The sequence below is a fragment of the Larus michahellis genome, chromosome Z (assembly GCF_964199755.1).
Source record: "Larus michahellis chromosome Z, bLarMic1.1, whole genome shotgun sequence".
In the NCBI taxonomy this organism is placed as follows: Eukaryota; Metazoa; Chordata; class Aves; order Charadriiformes; family Laridae; genus Larus; species Larus michahellis.
This window is the reverse complement of record NC_133930.1, coordinates 31,293,184-31,320,876: the sequence shown is the minus strand read 5'-3', so window position 1 is coordinate 31,320,876 and position 27,693 is coordinate 31,293,184. Positions and strand designations below refer to the sequence as shown.

The window sequence follows — 27,693 nt, the reverse complement described above, 5'->3', positions numbered from 1 at the left end:
TTCCAGCTTTTATCAATTAAATTTAGGTTTCTGGTAGGTGATTCACCCCAAAGACGAACTCTGGTAAGTAATTCATGCCAAAGATGCTCTTCAGATGCTCTCTCCAGAACCAATATTTAGTCAATTTCCTTCTAGGGAAAAGAGAGTTTTTGTCATAAAAAACTACGCACATCAGAAATAAAGAAACTAGTGTCTCTAAATTTTCATAAATTTGGGGAGACAAAGTCATTTCTCATACAGAAGACTAGTCATATGAGAAACAAAAGTGTAATTTAACTTTCTATGTAGAAAACATTTCAATCTTTAAAAAAAGGACAAAGTATTTCATTTGTACCCCAAATTAAATAATTACGTAGAAATGATAATTGCCTTTTGATGTATAGTCCATATTTAAATATATGAAAATTGGCATTCTCTGCTATATTTTCTGACAAAAGCAGAGCAATAATTCGGTTCCTTTTTCTTACCAGCACTAGAAAGATCTGAAAACTGCTAGCTTTTGTGTTATCAATCCAATTCCTAAAGAAAAGGTGAACTAATAATTTCAATTGTTGTTGAAGCACTGAAAAGAAAACCTGATTTTGAGACTTTACGTTTGCATAAGTGATTTTAGAAACTCCTCTTACTTGTGAGACTTTCCTTAGTCTGGAAGCCAACGAAACCATAACTATTTATTTTAATTCCTTTCACAAAAAAGTTCCTCAAAGACAGGAGAGGTCAATGAAATCCCCCAAAGAATCAAAATTGAATTTTCCTGTTAAGCAAGCCATTCTGTGTAAAATAGCTGGTATGATGAACAGCATAATTTTACATTACAAATTTAATTTGCTTCATCTAAGGCTTGTATTGATGGTAGTGTTGACAATGGACATCAAGGTGAGAAAGAATCAAAACAACGAATTTAGTTTTCAACTTCTTCACTGTTATTTCTACCAAGGAGACAAACTGAAAACTGTTGCTAAGGGTCTGTTGCTGTTGCTGTTGCTAAATGTCTGCTGCTATTCCTGTCAGCCTTAAAACCTGCATGGCCTTCCAAATCCAGAATTCTTCACACAGTATTGGACGACACCACCATCAGAGGGAAAGTGTTCTTTCTCCTGCTAAGTGTTCTCTCTTCTAATTGGAGAATTAGTAGAGAAAACAGGTGATGAAAAGTTCAGAAAACAAATCAGAAGAGGCTTTTGATTCTTGGCTTGCCCCTCCCCAAGCAGTTTTAAAATACCTGTTTCTATTCTTCCATGTATGATGGAAAAAATTGAAATACAATCTTTTACACACATAAGAGACAAAGAACTAACTGACTTGAAAATAACTATTTCCCTGACTAAAAATAATAGAAAAAAAAATCAAAGATAAAACAAAAACTAGATAAGGCTGGAGAAAAAGGAAGTAACTTTGCAGTTTGCTGGACACTTCAAAACCATAAAAAATCAGTACTGGCACAAAATGAAGTTGTGCCATGCTCCTTGCTTTGTTTTTTGCTGCCCCTCTGAGTATTGGCACTGTGCTTATATAACCAAAACATGAACTGGACTGGCAAAATTAACTCCCTTTCTACCCCAGATGGGATTATTTTCCTGGCATTTTTTTACCAATCTAGTTTACCATAAAGCCTAAGAAATATTTCCAATAGAAAATGAGACAGTGCAAGAAACAGCAAAGGCTGAATAGACAGCTAATTTCAGTAGCAGCACAAGCTTACACTGTTCATCAGCCTAAAAGAAGATTTGTATCCTTATGTATGACCAAAAACACCAAAAGGGAGTGAATTTACAGTGATATCATCTAGTGTTTTAAAAATCTACATTCTACATCTCTTAAGTGGGATAATCAATTCATGTGAAGTACACTTCACAAAATACTTGACTCTATTCACTAAGTATCCCACTTAGAATTTTAACGTGTGAAATTTGTTTATCCTAATGATAACAGACTTCTTATTAAGTTGCACTGTAAAATCAGGATACTTAAACCTTCACTACTGTTGGCATCACTTCCAATATTAGAATAATAGTGTATTTGCTGTGTTTAGTCCTGCTGAAAATGGCAATTGTCAATCCAAATTTATTTTAGTGCCCAACCCATTCATTTTCTTACTTACTTCAACTACAGCTAATACTGAAAGAACATACCTGAACTCTGAATTTCCAGGTTGTCCCAACAGGAACACCAGGTATAGGTCCATAATGATTTGAAGGAACAATAGTGCATTCCTTAGTGCGACCAACACAGGCCATGCCCTAAAAATACATTAGACAAAATGAATTAGTATTAGAATATTGAAGACTATTTGCAAACTCAATGCAGATATCATGAAATTTGATCATTATAACAAACACATACTTTAAAATATGTTAACAATTGTTAAAAGGAATGTTAATTAAGTAATATGTGTTTATCTGTTCGGGGGAGGGATCAAGGGTTATTTTTCTTTGTTTTTACCTCTAATCACCTTAATAATTCTTCCACTGCTTTAACTGGTAGTAGATAGTGGGCAGGATTAAACATTGTCTTATTGTCTGTGCAACCCAGTACTGAATTTTGTGTTGTGCATATATAAGTAGAATTATAGATTTAGCACATACATGAACAATCAGAGTAACAGCTATTTCTAAAATACACTCTACCTTGCCCCAGTCTCTCTGGCTTTCAGTACTGGCAGATGGCATCTTTGCTTTCTTTTTACTCTGTTTGAGCTTTTCTCCAGCCTTTACAACTTCATTAGAATCATTTTTGCAGGAAGGACAATACCTAAAAAAAGGTTTTAGTAAATTCTCAATTACTTCATCATAATGGCAATACATTTCTTGTAGCCAAAATAGTGTCAATTTGTTTATCTTGACTGAATACTTCAAGCTAGCAAACATATACCAATCTTAAGCAGCTGAACCCTATGGCTTAAAAAAATGAACCGAACATGAACAAATACTGTCAACTTTTAAAAAAGGGCATTTCAGTATCTTTGCAGGTAGAGTGCTAGAGGCGAAACACTTAACCATTCTTTCTCACATGATACGTGAGAGGCCCCCATGTCTCCTGTATTGACTCTTCATTCTGTCCTCTTTAATTTAAATCTTGTAAAAGAAAAGATGTCTGAGATTAGAGTAGACTGCTAATCAGTACTCATGGTTTATTTCTATGTCCTGCCCACTCTACCCCTATTTTCTGCTTCTAGTGCAATAAATTTCACTACAGACAGCTGAATGCCAAACAGAGCCAAGCTACCACGTAATGTGTGTAGACACAGACACACACACATATGCATGCACACACTCACTCCACAACACTGAAGCCACTTGGAATATAGCGCAGAGACTCATTCCAGCTAACACAAAGCCATCCTGGTAGGAAAGTAGGAGATACTAGTATGCAGTGACTTCAGCAGAGAGAAAAAGGGAGTACACTGGTAATTTTGCTGCTTCTAATAACATTTTCGCCGCTATAGTGGCCTCCACCCACTACCGGAGGAAGTCTGATCTACGCTAACATTGATAACCTAGTTTAGACAACTACCACTAGTAAGTACTACTACTGTTTTGGATTTATTAACTTTTGTATGAATAGAAGAATTATATATGAATTCTATATGAATAGAAGAATTAATGATTAATGTTCACAGGAAAAGATTTCACTATGTAAATAAAGGTGTTGAACCATTAAGACAATGAAGCTATGTAGATTAAAAGAAATGAAAAATAATAGAAGATGCTGAAATTGTCTAACACTAAGACTTCAAATGATATTACAGTTGCTTAAAAAAAAAAGAATATGCAATGACCAATTAAAAGAAGGAATGTGACATAATGCAAATTCACAAAGTGAATTAACTATGTCATTCCCTGCTTCTTGATAGGGTAACTGTATCACCTTAAGATTTTTTAAACTGGGTTTTGTATGGAATATTAAACACTGTTCGCATATAGAGTGATTTAATCTCTGCAAGAGAAACGTATAATTCTTTATCAAACTGCAAGCCAAGACCCTGCAGAAATTTTGCCAAATTTTATACTATAAACCAAACAAAATCTCTCAAGAAATTAAGGATCAGACAGCAATGACACTTTGCTAATATGCAAGAAAGGAGAACACACACCTCCTTTTTGGTGGGAGACATTGCTTTGCCCAGCACAACTGCACTCCTTCTGCATACGACCAAGCATTAAGACTGCACAGGGCTGGCACCAACAAGTATCACAAAACTGACTGTCACAAGCAAGCTCCGTAACAGTGGAGCCTCTCCCACCTAGTGACTTCATCCATCAATGCAGCCATCTACCTAAATGAATAAATCTTAAGGTTCTTATCACTAAACAGCAAACAAAAATAAGCTAAAAAGCATGACAGCCATTTTTCAAGATATTGTAATTACATGACTTAGACTTCTACTACTTGTGGAAATTCATAATTTTTGGGGCAGAAATGTAAGTGGAAGGGTCTAAAAGTCCACTTAACATATGACCTGAGGGACTCTAAATACCATGTTTTCAGTCAATTTAATTCTTTTGCTGTTGTTTACAGAGCACTGAATCTTCTGTATGGAGGAAAACAGTCTTGGGGACCTATGCAGTGCAGTTATAGTGATACTAATGGAAGAGGGTAGGGAGTCCGGTCAGCAATGGCTACACTTTGAAAAATCTCCTGTTTTTCAAATTTTCGCTGAAATAGAAGTAGGATAACTCACATTGCGTAAGAAGCTTTTGAAACAGAATGGGTGCCAGTGAAGACAAGAACACTAATACCTAACCTGAAAAATTATTCGAAGCAGGCAGCAGGCCAAGATCATCTTAGCACACTAGCGAGACCAAAGAGACACGGATGGCTGATGAGACTTCAATATGAGTATCCTGACGTGCCTATGAAACTTTCTGTGTATTTGAGGGTGTAGAATAAACTGGAGAGAATAAATTATTTTCAGGGTAGAAGAAAGATTAGAGGGCTTTGTGGGAGGGCATCACTGACTTGACGCATATATGTTTTCTTTATCAGAAACCTTTCTGTGACTAGTACAGGAAAATAGATGGACTTCATTGTTGCTGGAGTACTAAATTAGAGCTGGTTCTGAGAACAACGGGCAACTGAAGAATGGATGGGCAGAACAGATGTGTACTTCCAGACAGATGGTCTCACTGAATCTTATGAAGGAAGTAAGTCAAAAAAGGACTTCTCAGCTGCTATATCCAAAGGTCAGGTGCAATCAGGTAAGAATATCGCTTATGGATTGCAGTCAGTAATAAACCACTTGTGTGTTGAGAATGGTTTCCAACACGTGACATCAACTCACGCTGGCAAGTAGTAGGAAGCCAGACGATGTTATGCCCAGAAGACAAGTCTGCCTTGACTGCAGAAGACTTAGGGATAGTTCAGACTAACATGCTGTGTAATAAAACACTGCTGAATAAACATTGTAATCATTTTGCATATGCAAGAAGTGGAAGGCACACAGACAATATTCAAATAAATGCTATTTTTAGTTCAAATTACCCATATGTATTTCTAGTAGGTAATGAAAATATTTTTTAGATAGTGTTTCAAGCCAGTTCCTCCAAAAACAGTGAATACAACTCTTCCCAGTGCAGAAATTTCATGGGAAAAGATCAACTTCCAACAACAGTATCCCTGTGGCCAAATGTACACACTGAGAAACACCTATCAGTGTTAATGGTCTTAATTGCTAAATCACACATTGGCATAAACACAGAAGGAGTTCAGAAAAAATGCAATGCCCCAGAAAACAAACAGACCACTAAGCACTGACTAATAAACAAACCTACTATGACATCCACTATGGCATAGAGGTTGAGTTATTTATTTTCAGAGAATGTTAAAACTTTCAAAGCATTTACACAGATTTTTATGTAAAATCTTATCGCAAGGTCCAAAGAGGTTCCATAAAATCTATCCATAGACATCTCAGACATTTATTGACGTCTACGTAATGTAAAACTTTGTTAGAATAAAGTTCTAGTTATTACTCATTTATAAAGAATTAGCTTCTCATGTAAGTCACAGGCAGGTGATAAATACGAACAGTGTAAATTGTACACCACTAACAAAGAAAAAATATGGTACAGAACCCAAGAAAACTTAATGGGCTGCTAATGGGTCCATGCAGATTCACTTCAAAATACAATTAGCTTGATTTAACAATGCCAGTTAGCTTGGTTTTCCTGCTGGCAGAACCAGTGACAGTAGAAATTAAAAGTAGCAAGGTGGTGGTGCTCCCACAGAAGGAGAAATGAATTGCAGTAGAGGCAACGAGAAGATACAGGAAGGGCACACGGGTAGCAACAGGGACAGAGGATGAAGGGAAAGAGAACAGTGAGTGTAAGAGAATAGTTCAAGCAGTGAAGCTTGAACAAAATTAAAAGGCTGGGGAACAACCACTGTTGATAAACACAATCAGATCAGGTAATGTCACAGAAGATCATAATGAATAAAATGAACATACCAGTTTTGAAACTCCACAATGGTCATTAAAGCTTACTACTAATCCTTTGTGAATGGATTTAAAAGAATTACCTTGACAGAAAACATAAGGTTTATATTAAGTAGATGGATGAAAAACACAGCAGAAGTAAAAAAATTCTTCAGCATTGTCTCTCATGAGGTGCAAATAACAAAACTGTACCATGTATAGAATGGCAATATAATTAAGTAAATCATCCTTGTATATTTACCAGTCCTCATCTTCTGGTATCTTGCTTAATGGAGGGTTCAGGCAGTATATATGATAAGCCATATTACATTCATCACACAGGAGTTGCATGTGAGCATCCTGTTTTCCACCACACAAATAACATGAACAAAAACGGCACTCCTTATCTGGATCAGCCCTACAGTGCTTGCATTCAGGGCCACTTTTTCCTGTCAAAAACAAAGAAAAAGTCAAATGCCATGTATCTTTGAAAAGTGCATTACTGTACCTACAGCAAAAAATTATTTCTGCATATGAACACTGCCCTCTTGAAAATGATTTTTTCTTACAATGATGTATTTCACTATCTAGGGTAATGGGATTTCTTCTGCTGTACAAACAAGCAGTAAAGAAAATGACTAATCAGCACCTTCTCTTATTTTCTCCCCTCCTGTTCCCAACATGCCACCTGCACACTCTCCCTACAGATGGAGCCTTGCACAATCTCAAGTTAGAGTCTTCTTAAACACAGCCATGAAGAAATTCCAGTGAGGTAACCAGCAACAGTCAAATGAAGATGAAACTACAATTTGGAACAGCTCTCTTCCCCTTAAATTAAATTTTCAGTTGGATAGAAGAATTAGTAGTCTGACACCACAAACAAGCCCAAATAACAAGTTGTTTCACAGCAGCAGTTTAGCTTACTCACGAAGAAACAATAACTTTCTGTTTCGGCTCACTTGGAAATTTTGGACCAATGAAACAAAACCCTTGGCATTGGTTCCTCAATCAGGGAAAATGCTTTTACATAAGCAAGAAGGAAAACAAGTGAAAAACACTGAGTAGCCTAAACTAGATATGAAAGAGGAGGGGGAAGAAACACTGAATACTTGTAGCAGCATTAACATCTACAGGAGAAATGTCTGAAACAAGTAGAAGGTCCAGAGAAATGAGACAAGACTTCAGAAGAGAACATGATCGCAGCCCAAAGAATTTGCACATTAAAAGAAAAAATAATTCTTTTATATTTTCTGTCATCTAGAAATGCCATGGAAGTGAATGTTAGCTTAAACTAGTCTTATACAATAATTAATGAAGTGCTTCCAAATGTCTCTGGAAATAGTATTTTATCTGAAAGAAGTAACTGGCTTTGAATCAGAAGACAAGGAACACTATTTGAGAGTTTGGAGTTGGAAGTAGGAAGCTGGAGAATCTAGAAACCTGAGATAAAAGAACATTTTTCTTAAAGTTTAGAATAGGCCAGAAAATTTTCTTTTGAGTATCATTCTCGAAGAAAAAAATTACCACAGGTTATAAAGTTCAGGAACTGAAACAGCTGGAATATCAACACTTGGGAGAAATTTTCTTGTAAGTCCATAAGCAAACTACCCGAGGAACTTCTGAACAATGCCTACTCAAAAGGGCAACTGGCCTAGAAGGACAGTGTGATAAGGACAGACAAACTTAGCCCTGTCGTAATCTTTGCTGAAAGTACACAAAAGGCATTAGTTGTACAAAAAGTAACACTTTCATTCTCTGGCACAAAATCTTACTGAGTATGTCCATGATGTCACAAGCACGTTCCTTAATAAGGAATTTGAAGAGCAGCCCCACTATGAAAATCAAAACAAACTATTCCCCCAAGCCCCCCTACAGCCCTTCAGAGACAGCATGAACATCAGATTCTTACACAACTGCTAAGCAGACAGAATATCAGACAACAAGTGAAGGGCACAAGCATTTAAGAAAACACTGCTTGTTCCCATGAAAGATTTAACCCTTAAGAAAGCATAGGATTTTTTTCATACTGCTGCCTGATACCTTTTTAGGGGAGACTAGAATTTGTCAAACCCCAAACACGGACAACTACCCCAGGTTTCTCTGACTGACATGACAGAACAATATTCAAGGACACGCTTACAAACTCTCTCAGCTTTACTTTTTAATTTTTCTTCACCATGAGTCATTAGGTAAGTTGCTGCTTTCAGCAGCTATATATCTTACCAGTTCCTTGTAAGTTAGTTCGCTTGGATAACACAAGCAATCAAAGTAAATATTTCTTTTAGCAGTTTATTCTTGAACAGAAAGATGAGGTGGATCCCTGGTGGATCCAGAGAAGTTCTGGATACTTATACATTTTTCCTGGGCATACTGAGAAGGAAAGCAAAGACTAAGGGTTTGTAGAAATTGAGCCCCTTCCTGCTGAGGGAAAAATTGCCCTCCCAACTGAATAGACTTTACAGAAAATTCGATCCACATGGGTAAAATATCAGTGTAAAATCTCTGTGGAGAAAAACTCCAGACTGAAAGTCTTATAAGAAAGGGGGACTGGAATACCAAGCACTGTGCCATATCTACAGTCTTTCTCGAGGATCTTGAAGAATACTTTTATCTTCAAAGGTGGAAGCAACAAGACTTAGAGAGGGAACGGGAATGAGTTTTGAGCAACAAAGAAGAGTTAGGAGCTGCTGATGCATTACGAACCAACAGGGAAACACCTGCGAAATGCCTCAAAGGAATTACGGCTTTTTCCTTGAAAAAAGTGACATGGTCAATAGCGCAACTGAAACATCTCTACACCAATGCGCATAGCATGCGTAACAAACCAGAGGAATTAGAAGCGACTCCGCAGATGGAAAGCTGCAACCTAATTGCTATCACTGAAACCAGGCGGTACGAATCACATGACTGGAGAGCTACAAGCGATGGCTACAAACTGTTCAGGAGGGACAGGCAAGGAAGGGGGGCTGGGTGATTTGCACACATTTGATGCACTGATTGCACAGAGCAGTCTTTGAAAAACAGTGATGAACAGGTCGAGAGCTTGTGGGTGAAAATTAGAGGCCAAGCCAACACAGGAAACATCACAGTTGATGTTTATTACTGGCCCTCAGATCAAGGGGAACCTCTTGACAAGTGTTCTTACTTCAACTACAGGAAGCATCATGCTTGCAGGCTCTGATCCAGCTGTGGAACTTCAGTCACCCTGACATCTGCTGGGAAAGCATCACAGAAAGCTGTAAGCAGTCCAGGACACTCCTGGAGAGCACCGTGGATAATTTCTTAATCCAGGTGACAGATAGCCCAATCAGAGGAGAAGCACTACTGAACCAGTTGCTTACCAACACAGATGAACTAATTAGAGAGGTCAAGATCAGTGGCAGACTGGGCTGCAGTGATCATGCCCTGGTGGAATTCACAATCTTGAGGGATGTGGGCCAAACTAAGATTAAAGTCAGGACCCTGAATTTTAGGACACTGAACTTCTAGTTGTCTAAGGAATTAGTGGATACGACCCCCTGGGAAACTGCCCTCAGGGATAAAGGTGCAGAACAGAGCTGGCAGCTCTTTAAGGACATTTTTCTTAGAGCACAAGAGCTCTCAGTTCCCATGTGTAAGCAATCAGGCAAGGAGGGCGGGAAACCAGAATGGCTGAGTAAGGACCTCCTGGTCAAACTGAAGCATAAGAAGGGAAATTCACAGGCCGTGGAAGCAGTGACACGCATCCTGGCAAGAATATAGGGGTGCTACCTGGATGTGTAGGGATGGGATTGGGAAGGCTAAGGCACAGTTAGAGCTGGATTTGGCAAGGGATGCAGAGACTAATAATGCCTCTACAGGTACGTTGGTCAGACAAGGAAGATTAAAGAAAAGGTACCCACCCCCCATTCCCCTCTTTGCCCCCATAAACGAGACAGGAAAACTAGTGACAACCGACATGGAGAAGGCTGAGTAACGCAGCAGGTTTTTTGCCTCAGTTTTCACTCTTCCCACATCTCCCAAGTCCTTGAATTTCAAGGCAGGGACTCGGGGAGCAAAGTCCCTGCCACTTCAAGAGAAGCTCAGGTTTGTGACCACCTGAGGAACTTTAACATACATATGTCTATGGGACCTGAAAAGATGCATCCCAGGGTCCTGAGGGAATTGTCTGATGTAGTTGCTAAGCCACTCTCCATCATATCTGAAAAGTCATGGCAGTCAGGGAAAGTCCCCAGTGATTAGATGAAAAGGAATATTGTTCCTTTTTTTAAGAAAAGTAGAAGGAAAACCCTAGGAATTACTGACCAGTCAGCCTCACAACAGTGCCCAGTAAGACCATAGAACAGAGACTCCTGGAAGACACATCGAAGCATATGGAAGACAGGGAGATAATTAAAGACAGCTATGGCTTCACCACGGGCAAACCATGCCTATAGAGTGGCCCTCTACAAAGGACTGTATGCATGGGTGGACAAGGGAAGAACTATAGATGTCATCTACCTGTATTTCTGTAAGACCTTTGATATGGTCCCCCACAACATTCTTACTGTTAAATTGGAGAGATACCAGTTTCATTGATTAACTATTAGATGGATAAGTACTTGGTTGGATGGCCGTATCCAAAGAGCAGATGGTCCACATCAAATGGCTCAATGTCTAAGTGGAAACCAGTAATGAGCAGTGTCCCTGAAGGGTCTGTACTGGCAACCATACTATTTAATACCATCATCAATGACATAGATAGTGGGATTGAATGCACCCTCGACAAGTTTGCAGATGACAAAGCTCAATGGTGCAGTTGATACATCAGTGGGAAAGGACGTCATCCAGAGGGACCCTGACAGGCTTGAGGAGCAGACCCATGTGAACTTCATGAAGTTCAACAAGGCCAAATGCAAGGCCCTACACAGGACAATCCCTAATCCAGTACAGGCTGGGGATAAATAGATTGAGAGCAACCCTGCAGAGAAGCACCTGGGGATACTGGTGGACGAAAAATTGGATATGAACTGGCAACGTGCACTTGCAGCTCAGAAAGCCAATCATACCCTGCGCTGCATAAAAAGAAGTATGGCCAGCAAGCCAAGGGAGGGGCTTCTCCTTTCTCTGCTCTTGTGAGACCCCATCTAGAGTACTGCGTCCAGCTGTGGGGTTCCCAGTACAAGAAAGACATGGACCTGTTAGAGCAGGTCCAAAGAGCCACAGAAACAACCGAAGGGCTGGAACACCTCTCCTATGAAGACAGGCTGAGAGAGCTGTGTTTGTTCAGCCTGGAGAAGGCTTAGGGGAGATCTTATTGTGGCCTTTCAATATTTAAAGGGGGCTTATAAGAAAGACAGGGAAGACTTTTTACCAGGGCCTGTAGTGACAGGACATGCAGCAACAGTTTTAAATTGAAAGAGGGTAGACTTAGATTAGATACAAGGGAAAAAAAAAATTACGATGAGGGTGGTGAGACACTGGAACAGATTGCGCAGAGAAGTTGTGGATGCCCCATCCCTAGAAGCATTCAAAGTTAGGCTGGACAGGACTTTGAGAAACCTGATCTAGTGGAAGGTGTCCCTGCCCACGGCAGGGTATTTGGAACTAGATGATCTTTAAAGGGCCCTTCCAACTCAAACCATTCTATGGTAAGAAGTGCTAGGACACTGCAGTTTGAATTTTTTTTTTTAAGAGAAAAAAACATAAAAGCTGAGGAACATAAAAGAAGAACCACTGAAGAGGGAAAATTACCAGCTACAGATAGAAAGTCTAGTGAGATGTACTGACTGGAAAACCTGAAGAGCAAATGTGTAAGGCTACCAGCAGTGGTTATTTTACAAAGCTTCAAAGGCAAAGGTCAGATACACTCAAAAAGAAAACCAAAATCTCTCAGTTTACTGTGAGTCTCAGTCTGGCCTAAAAGATTTATCTGCATGCTATCCAAATGGAAGCAATCTTCTAGTTTAAGACCTCTCTCCTAGGGTTCATTTGAAGAGAAAGAAAACATTTTAAGTGTGCTGATGAACAAATCTGTGGATTTTCCAGCACAGCTACGCAGAACCCATGGTCTGTCCAAAGTGTGAACACCAATTCAAGTCAGACTAAAGAAATCCCAGGTAACTGGTATCCCCTTTGAAAAATTTTAACAGACATGACTGAGCACTCCCCCTAAAGAAACTCACTAGTCTACCTTATCCAATAAATAACAGGCAAAAAGAAACTTAAGTATTTTTCTGTATCTCTTACCACCACAGGTTGTTAAGGCCTATGTAATTCACTGTTTTCAGTTACAAAACCATTTCTCTAGGTCAAAGGTTAGTAATAATATTTATTTTAAAAAAAAAGGAAAAAGGAAAAACGGTCTACATATTTTAGCTCAGTTAAACAATACCTGGAGTTTTAAACTTTCTTCAGTATACAAACAAACTGCATACTGTCATTTTCACGACACAACTTTTACTTTTTCACATTTCTGCTTTAATCATGTTGTAAGTCAAACGCACTAATTATATCTGCACTATTGGTCAACATGAGGACAAGTCTTTTTACCCCTACCAACCCTACAGAGTTTAGTTGTATATATCATTTCATATTCTTTTGTCAGGAAGAGTTACCTCATGTTCACAGCACAAATTTGGATTCTGACGGAAGTAATAAATGCTGATATCCAGGTCTCACTTCCATTTTGCATATAAATACTTGAAATGTATTTGCAAGTATATCGCTTCTTATTTTTCAAATTTTCTAGTAGGTTTAGTCTTACTTTTTTCCGGGGCTGCAGAATTTAAATTTTCATTAAATAATGTGAAAATAACTACCTTATTTTTAACTGTAACTGCTAAACATATATTGATGTCATACACATTTTTATGTCATTTACACATACAAAACTTAACTAACATATGGCCATGCTCAAGGAATAACAAATTCTCTGCAGAGGTAGCCTACATTGTTTTATCTGATGATTGTTTTCAAAGCAGGCATTCTGTCTTTTAGAAAGGACATGGCCAGTAGCTTAATATAGACAAAAATACAGTCAGTGCATTTTCTGATTGTGCTTATAACAATCTCATGGAGTATTTAAGGCAAATTGATTCTTTGAATTTCATCTGCCGTTATTGTAACAAAAATCTGCAGCTTTTCATAGCATATAAGCTAAGATAGCTGTATGTGTTTATAGGTATATGCGTATATATTCTAAAATTTTAAATACAAAGTATGAATACGGATGCAACTACAATCCAGATGTAAAGGGTATGCTGCTTATGGCGTACAGCTCAACTGATGCACACCATGCATAAGTGAACAAAGGCAAGACAGCTTACCAAAAAATCAGAATCACATGAACAGAAGAAATGAAAAGGGCAGTGTGGTGAGAAACTTGGCCTCAGGAAAAAGAGCAGTTCAAAACAAGAAATAAAGCTAAATTGCAAGATCAATTAAGTTGTCAGGGTTACATGTTTAAAGATTATGTCTGTGTTACATTTATTTATGAAGGTTTGTAAATAATACCCTGAAATGAATAAAAATGGGACCAGGAACAGAATGAAACAAAACAGACACAGGTACAAACCTCTACACAGATGGCAATATGCAAGTAGTTTAAGCGAAGAGGTTACAAATAAGGAAATAGCTGTCAAAATAGGAGGGAAAGGGCTGTAAATTAAAGAGCTTGACTTTGAAAAAACAGAGGTGGCAATCAGTGTAGGAAGTACAGAACAGTGAGGCCGCACCTCCCATACTGTGTTCAGTTTTGGGTCTCTCACTACAAGGAAGACACTGAGGTGCTGGAGCATGTCCAGAGTAGGGCAACGAAGCTGATGAGGGGTCTCAAGCACAAGTCTTATGAGGAACAGTGGTGTAGAGCCTGGAGAAAAGGAGGCTGAGGGGAGACCTTATCCTCCCTACAACTACCTGAAAGGAGGTTGTAGGGAGGTGGGGGTCGGTCTCTTCTCCCAGGTAACAAGTGATAGGACAAGAGGAAACTGCCTCCATTATGCCAGGGGAGGTTTGGGTTGGATATTAGGAAAAATTTCTTCACCAAAAGTGTTGTCAAGCATTGGAACAGGCTGCCCGGGGAAGGGGTTGAGTCACTGTCCGTGGAGGTTTTTAAAAGATGGGTAGATGTGGCATTTAGGGACATGGTTTAGTGGTGGACTTGGAAGTACTGGGTTTACTACTGGACTCGATGATCTTAAGGATCTTTTCCAACATAAATAATTCTATGATTCTATGATAAATAAATAGTCATGTCATATCAAATGTTGCCACTGTAGACAATTTTGTACAGTCAGCAATACAGTAATCATTCATTTCCTTAACACACATAATTTTAAAAATTAATTCCAGACACAGTAGTTGCAGGGGAAAACTAAATTAATAACTTTATATGCCCTTTAAAAAGTTTCATAAACAATTAGACTTGCAAAATAAGTAGGTATGTAAATGCAAAGCAGTATCTGTAGATTTTTAAATTTCTCATACTACAATTTTTTAAAATAAAATCATGTGTTTAGATATTGCAATAACCCTTTAATGTGACCAATAAAAAATAAACAGAATGGATGGTTCATTTTTCTGAGTAATCTGAGGAAAATAAATCACTAGTAACGAAAAATTAATTGTGAGAAGTTCATTTACAGAAATTCATATTTTTACTTCTAAGAATACCACAGCAAATGGTACTTGCACCTCTGAAAAACAGTGATTTTTTTACATGATGGCAAATAAACTGGAAGCAGACTAGTTCTTGTGTATATACAAAGGTTCTAAAAAATTGCCCTGGAGTCACAAGTTTAAGATACAATAATATCTAATACCTATTAGAAGTCCAGTCTCTCTCAGTGTTGCCATCACAAACACTTATGACTCCTAACTTTAACATATTTTTAAACTTAGAACAAAACGTCACACTACTTTTTAAATAACCTGCCACTAACTCCTTCTTGTGGTTGTGGGGACAATGAGGAGGTATGGCATAGTTACTTTTTTAGAAAGTCACACAGGGACAAATAATAATCCATATGTTAAAATTTTTTTTCATGGTACAAGCAGCTCTGGCACAAAGTTCTTTTTTTTTATTTTTTTGTTCTTTTTAATTCCACATAATGGCAGGGTTAAAGTCCATCATTACACACTGATTCTATCTTTGGCATTTATTAATTTATTAGAAGTTTAAATGACATGTTGATTGCAGTAGCAGTTTTGCTGACCTGGATACTAGTCTAGGAATTTAACTGAGACTATGAATTCATTCTGCACAGTTCACTTAGAAGGTTATCCGCTGTTCCCTTTTTACCTGCTTACGACTGATAGCACTAAGATGTTATCAGTTTCTGATTATAACTAATAGAGCCCCCTTACTGTAAATACACTTTTAGAACAGAAATCTAAAAAGGATTCTGTTATTACCTTCCTGAACACACAAAACAATTATTATTACTACTTCTGCATACTGATCCTTCTATTTTTTTAAAGAAACATCATTGAATTTGTACTTCAAATAATAAAAAAATCATACTTTTGAAATCTCCATCCCCAAATGTCAATGGATAGGCTCCTGGCTTTTCAATCTTGTACATTTCCTCTATAAAAAGGATTTTACAATCATTTATTGTGTCTTCTGGGCCTCTGAAAAACAAGAATAAAAAGTACATTCAACTTAGTTCCTCAGACCTAGATTCTGTACTTTATGAATCCTAAGCAATGAGATAAAGCTAACTAGCACCTTTTTTTCATTACTGATAGGATACTTTATTTCAGTTCACACAAAAAAATTCAGGCTAAGAACTTCTGTAACTTCTAAGAAAACCAAAACACATACTTAACACTTGCATAAAGAAAAGTCTACTCCGTTACCTTCAGACTACCTGGCAGCTGAGTATGTCCTCGTTCACAGCCATCTGTAAATTTATAATTCTACTTCTAAAACCTCAAAATGTCTTTTTTGGCCGAACACAGCAGACCAGACAAAATCATATTCTCTCAAATACAGCATATAAAACATTATTATAAAAGTACAGTGTCAGAAATTAATCAGAAACATGACATGTAAGACAAAATAATACATGCTACTTGGAACCCACAGAGTAAGAAAAACAATAGAAAGCTTCAAAAACACTTCTATGACTTCTAAATGTTTTGGAAACATAAAGCCCAATCCTGCAAAGATGTGTACAATACTCAATTATGTACTGTGAGTAGTCCTGCTAATGCCAGGTTTCAATGCAGTATCGGTTCACCATATCTCAGTGATGAGTAACAAATGCTCCATGACTCCACAACACTAATACAGAAAGACTTCTAGACAAGAATTAGGAGATATTACATGTAGAGTAAAGGCTTTCACCTCCTATTATTGTAATCTTTTAATTTTTAATAAATTTCTAATTCAAATGTAAACATATCTAGGAAGAAAAGGCCATAAAAAAAACCAACCGTTTTAAAACATTCCGTTTTCTTCCCTCCTCGGGATGGTATTATGCCTTCTACAACTGCCTGTTCCCCTAACATTTTCATTTTACTACCTAATCTAGAACTAAGTAGGAATTTTCAGTATAACACGTATTGGAAGTATTAATTACTGAACATAGTCTCACTGATTTCATTGAATCACATGCATAGTTACCCATTTCAGAATTGGGCAGTTTGACATGACAGAAAGGAATTTACTACCTGGAAAGTTTTATTTCTTGCAGGGTGAGACCCACCCATTAAAAAAAAAATCTGAAGGAGATTAGGGTTTGTCAAACTTTCTTATTCAAAAGTTAACCTAATTATGTTGCACTGCTGTAGTCCCTGTTTTGGTTCTAGAAAAACACTTCAACATCTGAAACTACACAAGCAACTAAATGAACACAGATCACAAATACCACAGCTTGAATTATTAAGATTATAAAGTTTAACATTTACCAAGACTGTGATGTTTGTAGTTAAAATGTCCAGTGAGCATCCTGCAACACAAGAAATAAAATAGATTTTTTTTTTTTTTCTTTCCTATATAGACATCAGATGTGCTGGACATAATAGAGAAGTGGTAGCACAGAGTCAGCTTAATTCCAACTTAGGAACGAGTGAAGATTATACAGTTTTTTGAAGGTTCTAATATGAATGAAAAAACAAACTACTGTATTGGTTACTGTTCAGTATTTGAAGGAGGTTGTGCAAGATTCTGCTAAGCAAAGCGAAATGCACTGCACCACAAGTGTCTCTTCAGAAGCAGGGAAATAACGAAAATTAATAACTGTAAGGATAATGATTAACTATTGCCACACTGGAGACTATTTTCCAGGTGAAGACCACCAGTAAGTTAAAATGCTATGTTTCTTTCAAATATTTAGAGTGTAGAAAGGCCGGAGAGTATGTCTGAATCAAGTGAACAAGTTTTGTAGAATATCTCTGAGATATTAGAGATTAGAATATCTCTAAGAAACAATCACAGGGGTGATGTGAAAATCCTCTTGAAGAAAGTCAGCCAGCTGGCATATCCCTATAAAAAGGTCCAGGCTGCAAAACTAAATCAAACTACAGACAGGCAGGGAAACAAGATATTAGGTCCATATTAAATAAGGATAACTGCAATAACAGAACACCTCCTCAAACATCAGGCTTCAGTCTGGGATCTGTTGCTCCACGCTCTACGTTTTTCATCTGCTCCCACCACATCCCTTGTGCTGACTCTAGTTCTTGGACTCTGCTACAGGCTGACTTAAGTAAGGCAGAAAAAAACTAAGCCAGGAAGCAAACAAAATACTTTTTGGGTGGCTCTGAGCACTGTCGTGTTTAGGTCTCCATGGAACTGAAGCTGAGAAGACTTTGATAGGGTCTTGATTGACTATAGTTGTCTTTTAAGTGTACCAACAGCTGTTTACTTTGGCATCTGTATTTTTTTTGACCCTTTTTCTTCCTTGCAGTTTTTGGAGGGAAAACATTCCCAATTGTTTGTCATATGCATAAACAGCAAATGCTAGCAAATTTCAAAGATTCAGGATATTTCAACAGAACATACAAATGCTGCATTAATGCAAATACATCCATCAGACAGAGTACCGTTTGTTTTCTTGACAAGGAAAACAATGTATTTAAGATTATCTTAATTTGCACACTAGGGGGCACTACTTAAAAGCCGTTCTGGCCGTTTATTTAGGCTTCCCCACAGTGCAGTGAACACAGGAAGTCTATTTTTCTGCACTTCAGTCTGTTTGTGACTGCATGGTTCAGCAACCCACACGAGAGCTCTGGACGCCAGCTTCTGTTACAACAAAGTATGCCTCTGACAACATAAGATTATGGAGATACTTCCAGCCTATGAATGGCTACAGCGCTTAAAAATTCCTCCAGCTGTTACCTATCTGCAGCTCTACTTAAAGCACAATTTAAAGTGAACTATTTAACTAGAAAACAGAAAACTGATAGAAGACCACTCCCAAGAATGACTACCCCTCTACAAGGGCTGTGGGTGCCAGTACACCTCTGCACGAAAGGTGAGAGCAGAAGCTTCTCTCTTCTGCGGTAGCATGCAAAGACACTTCGAATTATCCACAACAACATACCCAATTAATTCACAGTCATAAAAGCACTGTACATTCAAATAGAGAGAGGACAAATTGCAAACATAATCTTTGGCGGGAAAACTGAATGAAGAAATACAGACAGAGCTTCTCAAAGCATCAAGGTCTCTCTGCTTACTTTCTGTACCTTGCAGAGTCTTTTCTTTACTGCCCTATACTTTTTGTTAGTCCAAGATTATTTAAAGTCAAAAAAACCCCAAAACCCCACAAAACAAATCTGACTACACTCTTCAATGTTATAGATCTAGTTATGTTAGGACTAGGAAAGCTAGAACACTGCTTGCCTGCCTGCCCAGCTTGATTCCTCTAGGACTTATTTCTACCATAACTCAAAAGTAATGAATCTACTCTAAAGTCAAACTATAGAATTATGCCTTCTTTCACCTAAGTAACGTGAAGTTTTATATTCATATAAAAATACATGTATTGGTTTGTATATCTGTATGATTACAAAGCAAAAGATGAAAAATGAACAAGCACACCTTAAACTTTAAACAGATCTGTACGGAAAAGTCAAAATAGTCATTGCAGTTGAATAATATGTTTGATATTAGTAAGCATACAACTACATGTGCATCTACAGAAAATCTGAAGCATAATTTAAGTTAAAATCTTGTAAAGAAACAATAGTGACAGTCTCAAGGTGGCAGGTACAAATATGACTTTACCCATGGGATATAGAGATATTCTCAAATTCCAGTACACTTCAGACAAATTTCAGCATATTTGCAGGCTGTACTTTTCCCCAATTTTTGCAGCTTGCAAATCTTCAGTGTGTGTGCAGTCTAAATACACTATCCCTATTATGAGCAAAACTGCATCTAGGAAAAACTTGCAACACTTCCTCCCCTCTCCCTACACTGCCTTATTGTTTCGAGCTGTTTTACTTTATCACCTTTTTTACTGCATTTTCTCCAGAAATTTAGAAAGTAGTTATTTAAAAAAAAACAAAAATAAAAAACAAATACAACCTTTTCATCACATCTCATTCTCTGCATACAGCCTTTAGACAAGAAGGAAGGTGGCAAAATACCATAAAGCTGTACTCACAAACTTAGAGACATTTGTATTACCACTATCATATCTTTGGGAAACAAGCCAAAACTGAGCTCAGTAGAATATCTATTAGGAGTAAACTCCACTGGTGCCAATTTAAACTATTAAAAAGACTTTTAACTACATGTACGTTATCTCAACCTTGAAGTGTTAAAGCACAACGTACTTTTTTTATTTAACTAGTTATATAAAACAACTCCTCTAATTTATACTAGAAAACACAGAACTCTCAAAATAGAAAAAAATAAATTCAGTTGCGTGGAGGTAACAATTGGTAAAAGCATGTTTTTCACTCATAGCACTGCAATCCTACCAACATAAGCAATGTTATTCCTGTATCTAGATGGATAAAATAGATGGAATTCATCATTTCTGTATCACATACTAGGTCATGGTAGACATTCTTTCTCTTTTGGGTGCCTCCTGTATTTTTTCTTTGGGATAAGGGCACTCAGAAAGTAACTATCAGACTAAGTTTTTCCTAAAAGATATCAAGTATTTGAACCAGAGAAAACATTTTCTTTTCTGCTATGAGTTACATCATGAGCAAGCAAATGCTATCAAATAACTTTACAAAGCTGGTATGTTCCAACAAATGACACAGCTGCATATCCAGAACTAGAGAGGAAGATCAACTACCATTGTCACAAATGATGGCTAATAATAAATGGTTAAGCCTTACCAAAGCTAAAAATCTCTGCTCAGCTACTTGCTCTTAAAAGACTAAATCATCTGGCACATGAGATATACAATAGCTTTAATAATGATCAGGCTACACATCATTTGTCTTAAAAATTATGGTTATCTAATAAAATTGTGGTTATATTACTCTGTCAAATATACACAAGAAATATCACTTTTCTTCATTTCTTCACCTTACCATACCAAAAGTGAGATTAAAAAAAAAATCTCCAGTTATACATTCTTGATAATAAGTGGGACTGCATTTGTATTTCATGTAAGTACACTAAATCCTTTAAAGAAATTAAATCCCAAAACAGAGCCAGATCCTTCAATACAATAGAATTCCTAATATGAGCTTTCCTTTTAGATAGGTTAGCCACAGACAGATAGAAATCTTCAACTGAACCTTCTTCTACCTGTACTTTTTCCCCCCATCCTTCTTGTTTTTAAACCTTCAGGTTGCAAAACAATCTAAAGGTACACAAGCACAGCTGACTACAAGTATGACAAGCGGGCAGTATCCTGGATATCTCAAAGGGCAACTTTCAAGAAAACAAGCTGCTAGATGACAATTACCACACTGTGAAAACCCTAACAGTTCTTATAATCTGAGAGATTCAGTTACAATTGCCAGATCTCTCCCAGGAATTTTCTGGTTCTATCACTTTACTATACTGAAATTAGAACAAAAATATTTCAACATGCACTAAGAGTCAAAATACAAGGCTGAATAAAAACAGGGGAAAATTTACTAGTCAAAAAACATATACAAAGTTTATATTCGCACAAAGAATCATAAAGAAAAGTGTCTAATGACAATTTATCTTTAGGCTTCCTAAGAGCAAAACCTTATTCACACTAAGTCATGTTTACCACAGGCAACTAATTCATTTGTCAGCTTCTACGGTTACTGTCTAAGGGTGTTGTCCAGGTCAGCAGAGAAACAGCCACAGTAACACCTAACAGAACATAATGTTGGCTATGCTCCTCAAATGTATGAATTCAGTTAACAAACAATATAAAAATCAAAACAGGACTAAATTTACTACCACTTTCAGTATCTATCTTTGCATATGTGCTACTTTGTGTACATCCCATTTATGATCAATCAGCCTCTATTCTGCTTTTGCAAGGCTTTCAGTCAGCAACTCTTTATTTTCTCCCACATCATACAACAGTTGGGTAACTTCTTCAGAAATATGCAAACAATCTTTTCAATATTACCATTCAAAATGCTTGTTAGAACTTTTACAATCATCCCCTTAGAAGAGTCTGAGATGATGGAATTTATGCCTAGTGTATGTATCAAAAGCATTTCATTGCATCTTTACACTTTGTGCTTTCGCATTTAACAGCTGCATGAACTTGTATCCTGATTTATTGAATACACACTTTTTAAAGTGAGGACTGTTTTTAAACACTTTTCTTTGCCTTTGAAACAAGAGCTCCTGAAATGAGCTGATGAACAATTGTTTATCAACTTTTATTATAAACATACTAAATTACAAATATGTTAAAATCATCAGGCTAGAGAATTAAATATGTGCTACTGTAAAAAATAATTTCTACAGAAATCTACTCTTGCAAAACAGAACTATGTTGTGATGTTTGCTTCAATATATTCACTCTAAGTCACTAACAACCAAAAGAATGTTTTGAAATTAAAGCAAATACATGTAACAGTCTGAATATTTCAAAAGATGTTAAGTGGAAAATACCTCAGTCTGATTTAAAATATTGCAATATGACAATTACTACTGGTTGCTTTCATTTAAACATTAACTATAACTGTGTGTTCAACAAACTGCAAACACACATTATTTACACAGAATGAAACAAAGGCTAAAACATACCAATAAAACAATTACAACCCTCACCAAACATGACTGGAGATTTGATTTTAAACGGGCTTGTTTTGAAGGCAACAAACAAAATCTTCCCACCTGAAGACAGCATATTATGTTGATAACTGACCGAACTGTGCTAGGTTGCACTGAATGACATAGAGGTTCTTTTATTTTGTATTGCATGCAAGCAAAAAAACAGACGATATTTTCAAGATTTTTTCAGAATATTCCACACCCATTTCATTTATCATGAAAATACAAATGCACAGGTACAAAATGGGACAGTATTAGCTGTGCTTTTAATTCAACTTTATTTGTTTTTATTACACAAGCCACTATAACGACAGACACAAGACAACTTTTCAAGTACGCAAAGATTTTATTACTATATATATACCGCTAAAAAAAAAATATTAAAAAAAACCCTATTTCCCAGGATATGTTGAAGACCTTACTATCAAAACAAACATTACCTAATATGAACTGTTAAGGCATTTAAAAAAAAAAAAAAAACACAAACAAAACACACACACCTCCAACTTCCAAGCCTACAAATTCACATTGTGGATACGCAAACAAGCCAGCCAGGATATTACTTTCCCTTGGTTTTTTTTTTAAACTCAGTAGTAGGCATAATGCTTGGTGCATTTACAAAACAATATATTATAGTTCATAGTGCTAGACTCTGGAAGCAGACATTTGGATGCAGGGACTATCCTTAGCCTGGGATCTGTAAAGGAGATGATTGTTAGAAGAGCAAGCATAAACTTAGTAGCCGGGAAAAGGGGAAAGCACTGGCCTGAGAGAACAGCAAGTCACATTGTCAGATCGTAATAACCTATGTACCATAGGAGCGAGACACTGCCCTGTGCCATGAAATCCACCGGAGGCGGAGCAAGGGCGGCACAGGAAGACCGCTCCCACCCACGCGGCAGCGGCCGCACGCGGACCTGTCCATGGTACTGCAAGGGAGCCGCTGGTTCCAACAGGGGAGGGGGCACCACCTCTGGCTACTACAAGTGCTGCCTGCTCGAACTCCATTCCGTTTGTGGCTGGCCCTATCACAATGCTAAATGGGCATCCAGTCTCCAAATCCAGGTTCAAACCTGCAGATGTTAACCTACTTGACCGAATGTCGATAAAGAACCAGGTGGGGTGAAATCCTTTTGGCAGCCGGTCACCAGTGGTGTCTCTCAGGGCTCAGTTTTGGGGCCAGTTTTCTTTAATATCTTTATCAATTATCTGGATGAGGGGATTGAGTGCACCCTCAGTAAGTTTGCAGATGACACCAAGCTAGGTGGGAGTGTTGATCTGCTTGAGGGTGGGAAGGCTCTACAGAGGGACCTGGACAGGCTGGATCGATGGGCCAAGGCCAACGGTATGAGGTTTAATAAGGCCAAGTGCCGGGTCCTGCATTTCGGTCACAACAACCCCAAGCAACGCTACAGGCTTGGGGCAGAGTGGCTGGAAAGCTGCCCGGCAGAAAAGGACCCAGGGGTGCTGGTGGACGGCCAGCTTAACATGAGCCAGCAGTGTGCCCAGGTGGCCAAGAAGGCCAACAGCATTCTGGCTTGTCTCAGGAATAGCGTGGCCAGCAGGAGTAGGGAAGTGATCGTGCCTCTGTACTTGGCACTGGTGAGGCCTCACCTCGAGTGCTGTGTTCAGTTCTGGGCCCCTCTGTACAAGAGGGACATTGAAGTGCTGGAACGTGTCCAGAGGAGAGCTCCCAGGCTGGTGAGGGGTCTGGAGACCAGGTCATATGAGGAGAGGCTGAGGGAGCTGGGCACGTTTAGCTTGGAGAAGAGGAGGCTGAGGGGAGACCTCCTTGCCCTCTACAACTACCTGAAAGGAGGCTGTAGAGAGGGGGGTGTTGGCCTCTTCTCCCAGGTGAATAATGACAGGACCAGAGGAAATGGTCTGAAGCTGCGGCAGGGGAGGTTTAGATTAGATATTAGGAATAATTACTTTACTGAAAGAGTGGTCAGGCACTGGAACAGCCTGCCCAGGGAGGTGGTTGAGTCACCATCCCTAGAGGTATTTAAGAAACGTGTAGATTTGGCACTTCAGGGCATGCTCTAGTGGCAGAGGTTGTAGGTTGTTTGTTTGTGGTTTTTTGTTTTGGTTTTTTTTTTGGTTTTTTGGTGTGTGGATGGTTGGACTCGATGATCTCAAAGGTCCCTTCCAGCCATGAAGATTCTATGATTCCATGATTCTGTGAAAAAGAGCTGGTTTAAGACCCACAAAGACGGAACCCCAAAGACTTCACATATGACAAACAAAGCTACAGGAGCTGTGCTTGGCATCACAGAGCATGGTCTAAGCTCAGTCCACTTCCCCACGTGTTTGTGGACTGAACTGCAAGAACTCAGAACATGCAAAGAGACTGCTCAAGACATCATTCCGAGGATTCTGGACTAGTCAATAAGCTCTTTTATGCTAGGAAAAGGCAGGGGTACAAACAAGTGATTCTTCCTGGAAAATATTAAAAGCGTCTATCCAGATTTTACATTATGTTACAATTCTGAGAGTAGACTCATCGTGAGCTTAGATATGATTATAGGAGACCAATCTGTGTACCCAGATGGATTAAGTGAGAATCTCAATTCAAAAACAAAGACACGAGAAGCAGCAGACCCCTTTGTAACAAATACTCACAGGGATACTGTCAGGATGAAAAGGCTTCCAGAAAACAAAGAACAGCAAAGGAAGAGTCTTGAAAATAGAGAAACATGGTAAGAACTCTGTACAATAATAAAAATAATGCAAAATAAATAAATAAATAAAAATAAGGTGCTTTAAAACCAACCAAAACAAACCAACAAACCTCAACAAAAAACCAAAACCACAAACCAGAAATATCTCAAGGTATCCACCATAGAACAGTAAATGCAAAGACATAAAGGCATTTACTAGAGAATGCTTCATATCAAACCAAAGGCAAATGAGAATTGCTCGCAAACAAGGCCAAAACCGCATTTCTAGCCTAGAAAGTTAGTAATGAATGGATTATCATGGCTTGAATGTACATGACAGCACTACTTTAATGAAAAGAAATTGGCATTCAGAGACGCTCCTACTCAGAACAGGATTAATCTTATCTCACCAAGAATTCCAGAAAGTACACGATGACCTACAGAGAGAAAAAATCCTAATTAATTCGGCATTTAGAGGGTATGGAATGTCTTCATTCCTTATATTGCCCAATTCTCTTCAGAAAAATTACATCTGTTGTGGTTTAACCTCAGCTAGAACCATACAGCTGCTTGCTCACTCCCCCGAGTCCAGATGTGGGATAATCAGAACAGGAAAAGTGAGGAAAAACTCATGACTTGCGATAAAGGCAGTTTAATAGGTAGAGCGAGCAAAAGCCACGCATGCAAGCAAAGCAAAACAGGAAATTCGTTCACTGTTTCCCATTGTCAGGCTGGTGTTCAGCCATTTCCAGGAAAGCAGAGCTCCATTACACATAATGGTTACTTGGGAAGACAAATGCCTTCAGTCCAAATGCCCCCCCCCTTCCTTTTTCTTCCCCCAGCTTTATATACTAAGCATAACATCATATGGTCTGGAATAACAGTTTGGCCAGTTGGGATCAGCTGTCCCAGCTGTATCCCTTTCCCAACTTCTTGTGCCCTCCCAGTCTGCTCACTGGCAGGGCAGCATAAGGAGCAAAACAGGCCTTGACTGTCTAGCAACAACCAGAAACATTAGTATGCCATCATCACTGTTTCTCATCCCAAAACATAGCAGTACACCATCTACTAGCAAAAAAAAGTTAACTCCATCCCTGCTGAAACCATGGCACATTCAATACCTGTGCCATGATGTCCAATTCCACTACTCATGATATTAAATGCTCCATTTAAATGTCTAATGGCTATTGCATAATAGTAATACAGTCTTTCTAGGTCTCATGTGTATGTTTGGAATCTGTGACACTTCCATTATTATTTATTTTTATGTAGATTTATACAAACGTTCATAGACTTTTAGGTAAAACTGTTGGGAGAGGTTTCTCAACAAACAAGTGAGGACACTGTCGATAGGGTAGGCGAGCAAAGGGCCTGGGGTGATCAGAAGATAAGGGACATAGCAATGAGCAAGAAAAAAAAAAGTACAGAAGTGCAATCATTTGAAGTGTAGGCCTGTAAAGAAAGAAGTGCCATCATGTCCGTTCTGGGGAATCAACACGCTCTGGTGCCTCCCTGAAACACCTATACACCAATGCATGCAGCATGGGGAACAAAGAAGAGGAATTATGGAAGTCTGTGCCATTACTGCAGGTCTATGACCTCATGGAGACGTGGTGGGACAGCTTATGTGACCAGAGTGCTGTGACAAATGCATATGGGCTCTTCAGGGAGGACAGGCTAGATAGGCAAGGAGGGGGACCCTCTTATGGAAGGGCAGGTCAGGAGCTAGTCAAGAGCTTACAGATCAAGATTAGCAGACAGAACAACATTGAGCGATGCTGTAGTAGTTGCCTGCTATAGACCTCCTAATCAGGGATAAAAGTATGTGAGGCCTTCTTCAGACTACTGGAAGAAGTTTCAAGTTTAAAGGGACTGGTTCTCACAGGGAACTTAAAGCACTCTAATATCTGCTGAAAGGACAAAAAAGAACACAAACAACCTAAGAGATTTCTGGAGTGCAGTGATAACTTTCTGACACAGGTGACCAAGGAGTGGTGCACTGCTAGACAAACTAGGAAGAATTGTTCATGGGACATTAAAGTCAGGGCACTTTGGCTACAATATGAGATGATGGAGTTCAGGATCCTTTGCGGAAGAAGCAAAGTAAAAAGCAAGACAACCCTGGGTTTCAGGAGAGGAGACTGTAATCTCTTCAGAGATCTGCTTGGAAAAATCCCACAGGATATAATGCTGGAGAGAAGAGGGTCCAGTAGAGCTGGCTGATAATTCAAGGATCAACTCCTGCAAGTTCAAGAAAGGTCTATCACCATATGCAGGAAATCAACAGCAGCAGGAGGCCTGCATGGATAAGCAAGGAGCTCCCAGAATAAACTCAGACATAAAAAGAAACCGTGTAAATGGTGGAAGCAGGGGCACCTGACCCAGGGGGGAATATGGAGTTCCTGTCCAATTGTGTAGGCATAGGGAAAGCCAAGGCCTACCTTGATTTGAATCTAGCAAGAGATGTG

The 27,693-nt window shown here is 38.4% G+C and overlaps 1 protein-coding gene across 2 annotated transcripts in view; it reads right to left on the bottom strand.

Annotated features, from left to right (window-relative positions):
- The window catches only part of UHRF2 (ubiquitin like with PHD and ring finger domains 2), a 97,901-nt gene that overhangs the window by 20,985 nt on the left and 49,223 nt on the right, over positions 1-27,693 (bottom strand). For both annotated transcript variants that reach the window (XM_074569584.1, XM_074569585.1), the window contains exons 5-8: positions 15,897-16,006; positions 6,678-6,864; positions 2,628-2,751; positions 2,133-2,240 (exon numbers count right to left, since the gene is read on the bottom strand). In XM_074569584.1, coding sequence (XP_074425685.1) covers positions 2,133-2,240; positions 2,628-2,751; positions 6,678-6,864; positions 15,897-16,006 — 529 coding nt within the window. The remainder of the gene's footprint in view (positions 1-2,132; positions 2,241-2,627; positions 2,752-6,677; positions 6,865-15,896; positions 16,007-27,693) is intronic.